The sequence below is a fragment of the Natator depressus genome, chromosome 3 (genome assembly GCF_965152275.1).
Source record: "Natator depressus isolate rNatDep1 chromosome 3, rNatDep2.hap1, whole genome shotgun sequence".
Taxonomy (NCBI): Eukaryota; Metazoa; Chordata; order Testudines; family Cheloniidae; genus Natator; species Natator depressus.
In genome coordinates, this window is record NC_134236.1 from 20,507,418 (window position 1) to 20,521,123 (window position 13,706).

Here is a 13,706-nt window from a genome sequence, read left to right on the forward strand (position 1 = left end):
TTCCCATACTAAGACCTTTCTTCAGCTTCAACTTTACCGGACATTAACCATTTGGGCTGAATTTTTCTATGCTGGGTGTCTGCCTCATGCTGATTTTTTGAGTGTAGAAAATTCTAGACAAAATGGTTCAGTCTTTTCTGAGAATGCAGCGAGAGAGAAATACTCCATTTTGCCCATGTTAAAAAATTGTGGAAGGCTTTTTTCGGACCTGCCAGTATATTGAAAAAACAGTTATTCGCATAGCTCTAATCATAATGCATATACAAAAGGAGGACAAATGAAAATTGCACAGGCACCCGTAATGCTAGGATTTCCTAATGTTTGCATGCTTGACTTTGCAACCTTAATAATTTTCTTTTAATGCAGTTTTTTATATGCAATATTTATACATTATTATATATAATTACATAAAGGAAACTATGTTAAAAGAGCATTAAGTTTACAAAGTCAAGCATTCAAAAGTTAAATAAAAAATCTGGTTCTGACCATGCTCTATTCAGCACATCTCAATACGGATTGAAAAATTTCCCCATGTAATAGATGCCTATATGAGATGAATTTGGTATGTCTCAGCTCCAGTTCCCACAACACAAGCTACTATGTATTTGTTTTAATACAATTTTTTCCACTGGAACTTTTAAAAAAAGTTTTTTTCTATTTTTGTTATCTTCTGTAAAATCTTGTTTTGACCAAATCAAAATTTTTGAGCTAATTTGAGTCAACAGTGCGCTTTTACATCACATGTCAAATAATTTCTTTAGGAGGAGAACCTTACCTTTCCACATGATCAACATTGCCTGCCACACCAACGCCTCCAATGGTATAAATTTTCCCATCGTACACCAGGCTGTTGTGCCGACACCTTGGGACTGTCATTCGGGATACGAGATTCCAGTTATCAAGTAAGGACATGTAACACCAGACATCAGAGAGTGTGACACCAGACTCCATGCCACCTGCCAACGAGACATGGGTGAGAAAAGGAGAGAATTAAGTGAGAACTTGGATGCAGGTAGTCCACTGTATGTTGCAATCAAAGCCAGTTACCAAGTAAAAGCTCTTCTAATGACATTTGAGTAATTAAAATAAATCACCCTCAATAGGGAGCATCTGTTTCTATGAAGCAGATCGGTGTCATTTATTCGTGCGTTTCAAAGGTTTGTTTTTTTAAGATGACATGAGGATATCAAGATGTCAGACTAAGAAGGACATGTGCGTAAAGGAATATACACATCCAACATCCATAAATAACCTCCAATCTTCCAATTACCATACACTTGCAAGAAGGTGTCATGTGGCAGAGACTGACTGGCTTGCTATTCACTGTCCACTCTGAAATCCAGAATGCTTAATTCAGTTATTAAGCGACAAAGAATAGAAACAACATGTTTTGTACACATATAAAGTAGAATTAGGGGATTTTAAGGTTTAACTCCTAATTTTCAGGCATCACTTCCATGATTAGTTGGCTTTTCTATTACAGTGCCGAGCCAGTGTAATAGGCACTGACAAAGAGTTTAAAATGATCAAGCAGTATACTAATAATACTGGATATTTCTGTAGCTCTTTCTAACTGAAGGTCTCAAAGCGTTTCACTTCCCAACACCCCATAAAGTGGGTAAGTATTATTATTCTTGTTTTACAGAATAGGAAACTGAGGTACAGAAAGGCAAAGTGATTTATCTAAGACCACACCAGGAGCAGTGATTGAGCCTGGAACAGAACCCAGAGTCTCAGTTCTATGCCTTAATGACAAAACCAGGCTTCTTCCTCAGTAATGCTTTACCAAAGGATATTTCACTAAACCTCCTGTGTTATCCACTGTGGAACACAGCAGTTTCAGGTGTTTTTATTTTATTTTACTTTTATATTTGCTTTTTTTTCACATCTGAGCAAAGCAAAAACCTAGTGGTACTCAGCAAGTTTTGCACTGAAACCATGTGAGGCTCCTGACTTTTACATAGTTTCCACCCCGTACCATAAACTGGCCCAGGTTCACCAGGTTCACAAGAAAGGGATCTAATAAACTTTGGGGGGTTAGGTTTCATTATTAACCTTTTGCACAACTCTAGTTATTACACAGTCTGCAATGTGGATTCCTAATAGGATTCCTAATAGAAACTAGGTTAACAAAATGGCCAGGACTGCACAAAGACCTCCACTGGGGAAGTTAACACTGGTAGGAAAACAAAGAGATTTGTCTCAATTGGTAGCAATAATTTTTATTCAGCTCCTGGGGTTTCTAACGTCTCTCTAGTCAGCATAAGGAGAAGCGATGGGGGAATTCAAAACCAGGCAAATCACTCCTTGCCTGAGATTCTTTCTATTCTCAAAAAAAAAAAGAAAAGAAAAAAAAAGGAGTAGTTGTGGCACCTTAGAGACTAACAAATTTATTTGAGCATAAGCTTTCGTGAGCTACAGCTCACTTCATCGGATGCATTCAGTGGATGCATCCGATGAAGTGAGCTGTAGCTCACGAAAGCTTATGCTCAAATAAATTTGTTAGTCTCTAAGGTGCCACAAGTCCTCCTTTTCTTTTTGCGGATACAGACTAACACGGCTGCTACTCTGAAACCTTTCTATTCTCAGACATAATCAAACTTACACTCAGGGACCACTAGGGGGATCCTTACAACTACCTACTGGAGGTTGCTTTTTTCCCCAATCCAAGGAAATGTACTATATGATTTAATATAAACAGACACCTTTATACTTCAAGCACAAATTGTAGTCGGCAACTCTTTTAGATAAACCCTTTTCAGGAGTGTGGCTTCAGGAGCACTGAACCTAACGAGATTATAGGGCTACAGTCTACTATCGAAAGAGAGATTTCAACAACACTCTTGTAAACAAACATTTTAAGTGTAGGTCACATATTCAGCAGCTCAATCAATCTTGAATGCAGCAACCCACCATTTAGACTCAACTTCAGCCACTGTTTTAAACTATGTTACTACAGCCTGGAAACCTCTTTCACAGGTTTGATGGTTGTTGAACCTATTCTCTATATAACTGCAAAATGTGCTGTTGACTGCTCTGGGACGAAATTGGAGCTGAAGTGAAATGGAGAGTGATAAAAGCATATTTGTTTGTTTTTCCCTTTCCCCCAGGGGTGGTTGAATAAAACTGGCAACTGTTCCTCCCTGCTTATACTGTACAGTACAGTTTGGGAGGACCCAGTGCTTTTCTGCTCCCAATGTGTATGCTGCTTACCTGAAAGATAGATGTTGTCTCCAGCGCTGACTACGCTGAAAAACTCCCGATCATAGAAAGGCAGGCTGGCCAATGGGTACCATTTATTGTTTTGAGGATTTAAGCAAGTGACTGCCGTTAAAGCTCGTTGGTTCATGCCAATCATCTGACGACCTCCCACTAAGACTATTACCTCGGCCACACCTAGGATACAATTAACCAAAATACATTCTAAGAAAGAGTCATCTCTCACTGGGGAGGTAACCTATCTAAAAGCACTTTGCAGTCAATCCATTTCTCTATCCCCATTAAAAATACACTTAGAAAAACAAGTCTTTTTTTGGTCTCCAATAGTCTGCAGCTAGCCTATCACTTATAATTTGGTTTCTTCAATATTGTTGCCGGTTATTAAAGGCTCACCTATGAAAAACTTTGTAGGCTGTATGATAGAACAGGAGTGGGGTAGGGAGAAGGTGAAGAGGACATGGTAATAATGGTGAGTGAGGAGATACAATTTAAACATAGTAGGATTTAATAAGGAGGGTTGGTACCAGTCATTGTATTTGGATACAACCCCACCCCCACATAATAGGGAAAGATAATATAAAGGCCTCTATATGAAAAGATGGACAATGACTTCAATGAGATCAGGATTTGCTCTTAAGCATGTAAACTGCCATCTGGCTTTCTCCTTGATTAATGTAAGCTCACACCATAGACTGATGTATTGAAAACTTCTAGGCTTTATCCCTCTTGGCTGCATTTCTTCAACATTTAAGTTTGTTTCCCATCCACTCCTTCAAAGAGGCCCTTTTTCAAAATACTCTTGTGTGCTTATGTAACACTGACAGACCCTGTCCCTCAGTGGGCGGTATCGAATCTGGGACCTTTGGAGCTTAGTGCATGATCCTTTACCACATGAGCTAAAAGCCAACTGGCTCTTAGCTAAGGCTGTAGAGCAGACTCATAATCTCTTGTTCTAAGTGGTCTCGGTGCCCCTAGGTGGGACAGAACACCACACCCAGGAAGTGTGTGGGTTACACTTATCCCAAACAAACTTCGCCGTTTTAGACCTCATTATTGTTAATTATTATTGTTATATGTGCAATATGGTTGTGCCCAGGAGCCTCAGTCCTGGATCAGGGCTCCATTTTGCTAGGTGCTGTACAAACACATAGCGAAGAGGCAGTCCATTCCTTGAAGAGCTTCTTGATTTAGATTTACATGCACAGCTGGAGATTTCCAAAACCTTTAATCTTAGGTGTATAGTGAGCCAAATTCCCTGCTAGTGTGAATGGGTGACACACCACCATAGTTACTAGGGCCCATATACTGAGGTTTTAACGCACAGTTTACTTAGTGCCTGGACTGAGGTAAATCTGAGCAAGACTCAGGATCCGCCCGTATCCCAGATTCCTATGGTACACCACATTTTAACTGCTTGACACCCGCTGGCCTGAAACACTCACTGTCAAGTGCTTGAGATATTTTGGATTTAGTGCTCAATGTAACAGCAGAAACAGCATGGCCTGTTGCAAAGTACTATTCACTCAAAATATTGGATTGTTGTCCTCCGTCATCTGGATTTTTTATTTTTTATATTTAAGTGTTCTTAAAAAAATTTACTCTCTTAGGCCTGGTCTACACTTGGGGGGGGAAGGGTGTGTGTGATCGATCTAAGTTACGCAACTTCAGCTACGTGACTAATGTAGCTGAAGTCACCATACTTAGATCTACTTACCGCGGTGTCTTCACTGCGGTAAGTTGAAGGTTGACGCTCCCCTGTTGACTCCACCTGTGCCTCTCACTCCGGTGGAGTACCAGAATCGACAGGAGAGTGCTTGGTGGTCCATTTATCGCATCTAGACTAGAGGCGATAAATCGACCCCCGATGGATCGATCACTGCCCATCGATCCAGCGGGTAATGCAGACAACCCCTTATTAAGCTACAAACCTAAAATACTACACAGTTTTAAACAAATATTTCTTAGTAACGAGAGATCATTATTTTTAGTACATACCAGAAAATGTAATGTGATGTGCTAATGTGATGTGATGATAATAAATGACCTTGAGAGGGCATCTCACACACTGCAGCAGACCCACAAAGAGTATTTGGAGATCCTTTGTGCATCCATAAAAGTAGACAATATGCAAAATAACATGGTTCTATATAATTAGACTCTGAACTAAAAAAATATAATCATTCTCCCTTATCCCAAAAGAATTACTTTCCCCTCATCAACAAGCTTCTGTAAAAGGTTTGCATTACATCTATAATTTTATATACAAAGATAAAATAAGCACTTTTCAAAAATCTTCAAACATCAGACCATTAGCCATCTTCAGCGAAAGACTTTTTAGTGTGGATTGTTATTGAAAGTCGTCTCTGTTTCCTCCTTCTGAAAAGTGCTTTGATTGGGCAGTCTCCACAAGCTGCAAATGATGAGGCTTGATATACAGTACATATACCATACTAGCTTCAATAGCCACATACATCAGGAAATCTGCTTAGCCTCGTCATGGTACTGGCTCGGAAGAAGCACCAAGCATAACACATAGGAAAGTTTCACGTATTTCTTCCACATCTGATTCTTATTTGTTGCAGTTGTCTGATACATACTATTTGTACTAACTTTCAGAGTAACAAGTATTTAGACATTTTCTAACACTACCTTGGTACAGATTGATTTATTACACTGGAGACTTGCTTCTTCTTTATTTTTGCTAGACAAAAACCACATGTATGCCCCACGTGGAAAGCTTCTTGAAACAACACTTTCTCCATAAATTGTGTGTGTGTGTGTGTGTATGTTTTAAACATAATATATCTTGTGTGATCCTTTTAATTTGAATGCAACAAACAGCCTGATCTGATATTTTAAGACTTGTGGTATTGAAATAAGAATACATCTACATAATTCTGTGAAAGTGAAAACTGCTTTACAATAATTAATCAACTGATCCTCACAATACCCTGAGAGGAAGATAAGAAAATATTGTTGTCCTGGAGAAGCTGAGGCAGAGAAGACAAGGACCACATTTTTAGAAGTGTTGTCCAGTTGTGGGTGCCCAACTTTAAATACTTAGAGCCCTATTTTCACTCGGTGCTGAGCACCCAGAGCTGCCACTGAAGTTAATCATTCCTGAAAATCAGACCACGCATTTAGGTGCCTAAATATGGATTCAGGTGCTTAGCTTTAGGCACCCTACTTTGATCATTTCGGTGCAGGTGTCTACAAAGCTGGGCTTCCCAAAAATAGAGTAATCCAAAAGAGGGGAAGCTTTTTGGACCTTAAGTGACTTGCCTAAATGCCACAGAAGAAGGGTGATCATATTTCTCGAAGAGAAAATGGGACACTGCGAGTGGCTGGCCTGAGACCTACACCTCCCCGCTAGCCCCCTGCCTGCAGGGCTGGCCCGAGCTGCTTGCCTGAGTCCCCCTCTTGTGCAGGGGAAGGCAGGGCTCAGGCGAGCAATGATGCACATACTAGATAGGGTGATCATAGTTCCCGAAGGCTGGGGCTGGCAGATCGCGGCTTGCCTGAGCCCTGCCTTCCCCGCTGCATGAGGCTGGGGTTGGCATCGCTGTTCGCCCGAGCCCTGCCTGTCCCCAGCAGAAGCCCTGCCCCCCCTCCCCTGCACAGGGCTGGCATTGCCACTCGCCCCCCGCCCACGTTCCTCTGCACCCCACTTTTTTGACAGAAGTGGCCATTTGTCCTGTTTGCTGTCGCCAGCTTGATCCGTTTGGCAAGAGCAAATGGGACAAATGCCTCTTTTGCCAACAAAGTCAGGATGGCCGGTACAGGGCTTAAAAAAGGGACTGTCTCAGCCAAAACGGGATGTCTGGTCACCCTACACAGAAGGAGACAGAATCGGAACTTGGATTAGCACTCTGGACTCCCTGGCTCCCAAACCTGTGCTAGTGAAATGTGGTGAAAGGAAGAGGAACGACACTTACTCGTCCCTTCCTATGCAAACTACAGACAGTCTGAACCATTCAGTCTTGGACTGCAGGCAATGTCAGATCAGAGAGCTTTTTCTCTGAAGCTAGCTTTGCTTTACCTGCTGATAGCCTGGGCCGGGTTCTTGGTGTCTGCATCTCTTGTCGGGCATGTGGGAGCATGTGATAACGTTTTGCTTCGTTCACTAGATCCCGGCAGGCCTCTGAAGACTTTATCAACTCCTCATTGTCAACAATGTTTAGCAGATAACTGGGATGGATGAAGGGGAGGCGGACCACTGCCAGCAACTCCGCAGCATACTGGAGAAAGAACACATGGCAGCCTTAGTGCTTGATTTCAACCATTCTGCGTTTCCTCCTCCCCCATCACAAACACTTCCCCTTATTACCCAACTTAGGAATATATTATACTTTGAGCTGCCCTTAGTACCTGAGTGTTACTGTACACAGTCCTGATTTTCATGGATCCAGCATACACTCCCCAAACCTTCATTATTGTTCAGGTGGCACAAAGACAACACCTCTCTTAGCTGCTCCACTCTGAAGGTTTTTTTTGGGGGGGAGGTCCCATATGGAGACAAAAACAATCTTCAAAAGCTGACAATTCTATACAGAGATTTTGTTGTAAAAGCAGATTCTGAACTTATGCTCAATATGACACCTTATGCACAGGAGACAGGCATTAATCTTCCTAGCTTCCTGAATTCACCTTGAAATTTAAGACTGGTTGCTACATTGAAAACAAATGGCTTTTCTAGTATTTTGTGTGAAACAAAAGCAGATGGGCAGCTTGGGTTTGAATAGCCTCTATGGTGGAGACTGAAAAACACTATCCAATTTGTTAACTATCTTTTAACTAGTAGGATTTATTTGTTGGTGAAACAAATCACGTCCTTCAAAGTTTTCCTAGAAATCAGATTCCTGTGGATGCGACGCAAATACTGACACTAGACCCCATCTTCTATACAAATAAAATAAACCTTGTAGTGCAAAGGACATTGGAAGAAATGAAGCTGTCTGTCACTGGTTATTGCTTAAAGGAAAACAAAACCATAGAAGAGAAAATTGCAAGTGATAAATGAAGAGTCCATTCACTGAGAACTGATTTTAAATCACTGTTTATCTTACAGCATATCACAGAATACTTCACAGTGAGAGATAGAAGAGTTGGAGAATGCATTTATGGAGCTGGGTATAGGGAACATATCAGGACAATAAGAACTAACTATGGCTGCATATTTAGAAGAGGACAGTAAAAGAAAAGTGACTATTAAAAGCAGAAAAGATGATTGTTACTAGTAAACATTTATATTATTGGAGCACCCAAAGGCCCCAATTGGGATTGGGGCCAAGATTCAAGGAAATATTCTTGAAGATTTAGGGGTTGATCCTGAGAGGCGCTTAACACCCCAAACTTCCACTGAACTGCAGTGCTCATTACTTTCTGGAATGCAGGGCTTTGGAGCTGTGCTCCAGCTCTGCTCCAGCTCCAGGCAAAAATCTGCAGCTCCACTGCTCCGGAGCTGCTCCACGCTCCAGCTCCGGGTTCTGCTCCAAAGCCCTGCTGGAATCCATCTGTCTGGTTAGTTGTTTTAAACCATGTTCATCACCTTAGTGTGTGAGTGCCTCTCGTGTCTGGGAATCAGGTCACAGCTGCAGTGGAGGAAGAATGTACAGATACAGGGATGGAGAAAGGGAAAGATGAGTGAGCAGTTGGTTAGAAATATTTCTCAAGTTCTACTGTGCACAATTGGTTCCACCCTGCTAGGTGATAAGTGATCATAATCATCACAGGAACATCTTCTAACACTTCCCATTTCCCTACAATAAATTTAAAACACAGGTATCAATTTGGAAGGACATGCAATTATCTCTTTCCAGTAGGATTTTGCACTAACCTACCTCCTTAGAGCCATGTCACCGTGATGATATAAACTAAGTTAAAATGAGCATGTGATGTGACTGAAATGGGTTCAGTCTGGCAGAGAGAAGAATACAGGTTTTCACAAAATCCAATCACTTCATTTAACAGTGTAACAGGAAGGGCTTGGAAGTCTGAAACATCCAGTTTTCTGAGAAGAGATGAGTGTGTGTTTGCATAACAGTAACACCTCTGAACTTTGCAACTATAATAAATAACATAATAACACTTTAAACATCTTTAGCACCTTTTTGTCTGAAGAGCTCAAAATGTTTTGCACACATTAATTATTGTGAGCCTCACAATACGCCAGGAGGCAGGCAGGTTTTACAGATGGGGAAGCCGAGGCAAAAATGATTAGAGTGACTTGCCCAGCGTCAGAGTGACAGGAAGATGACCAGAAGCAAATGCTGATTACCTTGTTCTAAGCACTAATTCATGAGAATTCCTTAATACAACATGAGATTTGGGAGATGCATTTGCATAAGGCCAAACGCTTCCAGGAAGGACCCTTTGGGTTCAATCCTGAGCGTCACGCTGATCCACTTGTATCAAGGAAGTGGTGTAAGGGGAGTAGAAAACAACAGGTTTTCTCCTTCTGGGGTGGGAGGCATCCTCAGTGAGTACAGAGCCATCTATACGTGGTTCTATGCCACCGGTCCTACAGCCTGCAGCAAGGGGGCAAGTCAAAGGTGGGGAGGCATGCAGGAGGCATGGTCTTAGCAGGTTGCCCTGTAGCAATTCCTATCTGTCTCCTTGGGGGTCAAAGCCACTTGTGTGGGAAGCAGCCTTGGGACTACTCTAATCTACACCAAACTCTAGGCTGGCCCCACAGAAGCAGTCCCAGGATCAGGGAGACTCAATGATCTCACTTGTGCCCCTAAATTTTGCCTGGCAGAACATCAGTTGAGTAGCTGGGCACAGGTAAGAATCTGAGCCCTGCCATCTGCCACTGTTCCATACAGTGAAATAAAAGATTCTTCTGTGACTCTTTCCTCTACTAAAATGTATTGTAGAGGGGAAAAAAAAGTTCTGTCCTTTCCCGAGAGTCACAAATGTCAGGGACTTGGCTGCAGAATCTTAATGCCATTAAAATGATGCTCACTTGTGGGAGAGGGAGCACAGTTGACATATGGCAGTGGGAGGCAAAGCTCCGATTTCAGGAAGTGCCTTTTTTAAGAAGTCTGGGGGAGTTTAACCTTACAGAGGAGCCAAGATGAAATGCAGAATCAGGACACCAGGAATAATGAAGATATTGATGGGGACATCAAAGTTTAGCCAGTGAGTCTCTAATGGGGATGATCATCCCATGCTGTAATGAACTAAAAGGAATAGCTAAATAATAGTTTAAGTAATGGAGAAATTGGAATATGCATACGTCTACAGCTAAGGCAGGCCAAACAATCTTCCCAAGAATCCTGGTTCATCAGAAAGCTGCCCCTTCTGCTTCTCCAATAGACCCTGTGCAGGAAGCAGCCATACTGACAAGTAAGACAAAACACAAGCAAATACTCATGTCATTAAATGAGAACTTGGGGTTAGACACCAGGATGTCTTCATCTTTAGCTTAAATTGGCATTTAGGGGAGAGCTCCCCTCCAGCAACAGGAGGCAATTCTTCTGACTCCACCCACAGAGATACTGCATTCGTCCCCCATGCCTCCTCAAATAAATGAGGCAATGGCTGCTGAATTAGCAAAGCACACTCTCTCTTTCGCCCACCTTTCCTTAATTAGATTGGTGAGAAACTGTAACTGTGTTTCTCTCCCTCTCTTTCTCTGTCTGAGCTTGTGGCTCATTGTGAAGGCTAATAATAATTAGAACATGTCGCTCTCTCTCTCATCAGCATGAAAGCTAAAGTCACATATCAAAGCTAATGTCACATTTCACTCTTATTCTTTCCCCACCCAAACAGCTACAGAAATACAGCTGTATGTGTGTGTGAGAGAAAGAGAGCACACACAGTTGCTGCTCTGCTTCATCACTGCCAGCATTAAGGGTATGGGTAATCTCATTGTTTTTTTACCAAGGGATTTGTAGAGTATGTATAATCTCACTGTCTCTAGAGGATGGTAGAGGCTTTTATAAACCAGTGGCTTTTCACACTAGCTCCTTTAAGCACTATAGTCAATGGCAAGTTTCATTTGGCTTTGTTGATTTAAGTACATCCAAGTGGTCTAGGGATTCTGTAGCCTATTCCTTTCTGATTCTGCCTTGTGACTGCTTCATAGCCTTGTTAGCTATGATTGTATTAAATATCTTATGACCCTTATCCTTTTTACTGAAGATTAGAATAAGTACTATTAAGCATTTCAACCTTCTTACCATCTCTTATTTGCTTTTCTTCCTTTTCTTTCTCCTTCTCTTGCTCCTTGTACACATTATTAATATTATTACTATTAATAATAAAATAGTACAATAGACGTGAAGGGCACTTTTCAAAATGTACGCGGCAAAACTTTCAAAGAGCAGCCTCCATTTTTGTGGATGCAAGTATGGGCTTACAGTTTGGGCCTGTAATTCAACTGTGGCTACAAAATGTTTAGAGCATTCATCTCACACTCTCTGAATGCAAGTGCAAATTGGGTAGTCAGAGATGCAAAATATTCAGATTTGCACCTGCAATCAGTTGTTTTTTCTACACAGGAGGTCGCTTGGTAGAATTGTATGCAGGAGGTCAGACTAGATTACGATACGATAATGGTCTTTTCTGGCCTTAAATTCTATGAATCTGTTAATTCATTTTTTCAGGTGGTACAAGGCAGACCACGTCTCAGCCCCTTCAGCATTTAGCCCATTGTTTCAACAAGGCTCTACTCCAAGAACTTCACCATTTAAATTAAATCACTGCAATAGAAAGAAAAAATGAGGCATGAGTATGGGAACAGACAGGACAGCTCTTCAACTGGTGTAAACTGGTGTGGCTCCATTGACATCCATGGAGCTATTCTGATTTATTCCAGCTGAGGATGTGGCTCATAGAATCACAGACAGTTAGGGATGGAAGGCTAGACCGCCCCGCTGACTCTTTGTAGAGTTTGCTCTCCATGGGGGGATGGGGGGAGGGAGGGAGGAGAGCTGGCTTGACAACTCATGAGTATGGGGGACTGGTTATGAGGGAAGGAGTAGACAGATTTGGTGTGGATTGGCTCCTGAGGCACATATACATTTGCCAGACTGCTATCAATTTCATTAGCTCAGCTGGCCAGCAGCTTCTTCACATAGCCTGAGTCCCCAAGGATTTATAAAACCCAGGACAAAATACCTTTATGTTGCAAAACAGACAGGGTTTCTGCCCCATAGAGCTTACAATCTAAATTTAGATGTGACACTGTGAGTGAGGGAAACAAACCATAAGGTGGCATGCAGTGGGATAGCTCAGGGTTATACTAGTCAGATCATACTGAGCAGTGGTGCGCATATGTCGCTGGGCTTCTAGTAGGCAGAAAGCAATAACCCAATCTGGAATTTGGCCAAGCCTCTGTGGTTAATGGCCCTATCCTCTGGGACATTTAATAACCACACCTGATCATGACATGTGTTTAAGATCTCCTCTGAAAGGGATGGCACCTCTGATACCATAAAGGCCTCAGCACTACAGTGGTATATGCACTGGTTACAGTTTTCACAGTACAGTGAAGATATAAATTATTATGTACGTGTAAAATATTATTGGGTCAGTACTCAGAGCGATGGTGCTGCCTGTTGTACCATCAAGATTATTTCTTGCTGCTTCGAGATGTCCCATCCATATATCTAACCCTGCATAGTTTATCCACTTAACTTCTGTATGTGTTTTTTCATCTCTCCAGTCAGAACAGCTCTCCCATTGGATCACAGAATATTTTAATGCCATTTACATTTCTGCTTGGTGGCCTGAATGGGGATGTTTACTTTGCTAAACTTTTTGTGACCTTTCTTCCCCTAGTAATTATATCTGCATTATTAGAAGGTTATAAAAAGTGGGCTTTAGTAGGATAGCTGACTTTCAAAACTCTCTTCAGTATCATATTTAAAAAAATTGCTTTTTAATCTGAAATCCCCAAGCTAGTAAAATCCTCATAGGTATTCTTTAAACGAGTATCACTGTGCAGATTCTGCTTAGGCTATTGTCACAATAGCATACAGCTAGTTTTAGGAAATATGTTTACTGTTGCAGAATCAAATTTCCTGCTCTTTAAATATTATACTGGAAAGCTATCAAGATTTTTGACATTTTTGAAGTAATGCCCAGAGAGGTCAAAATAATGTTTCCCCTGATGCCTTATAGCTCATCTCTCTCTGTTTTACTATTCTTTCATATGAAAGACCCTTTGTGCTAGCTGCCTAAAGAAACATATTTTAGTTAGAAGTACTAATACAGAAGTAAGATTATCCATATTAAGATAGGTTTTTAGTCCAAGAAACTGCTGTTTCAGCTATTTATGCATAATTCTAAGAGACTATTTTTTAACATTTTAAAACTAAACTAGGAATACATTCGATTCATCACAGAGACTAAGAAGATTAATACACCACAGCTGTAAAAAGATTTCTCTGCCCGCTCACACAGAGCCTGGGTTCAAATTCAACTGGATTTTAAAGACAAAATAAAAAATTCTAATCTGACAGCTGTGGCAAAAACTCAGC

The 13,706-nt window shown here is 41.3% G+C and overlaps 1 protein-coding gene across 5 annotated transcripts in view; it reads right to left on the reverse strand.

The window, feature by feature from the left end:
• The window catches only part of KLHL29 (kelch like family member 29), a 571,650-nt gene that overhangs the window by 45,144 nt on the left and 512,800 nt on the right, over positions 1 to 13,706 (reverse strand). For all 5 annotated transcript variants that reach the window (XM_074947522.1, XM_074947521.1, XM_074947520.1 and 2 more), the window contains 3 exons: positions 7,259 to 7,457; positions 3,214 to 3,396; positions 776 to 956 (listed from right to left, as the gene is read on the reverse strand). In XM_074947522.1, the coding sequence (XP_074803623.1) occupies positions 776 to 956; positions 3,214 to 3,396; positions 7,259 to 7,457 (563 nt within the window). The remainder of the gene's footprint in view (positions 1 to 775; positions 957 to 3,213; positions 3,397 to 7,258; positions 7,458 to 13,706) is intronic.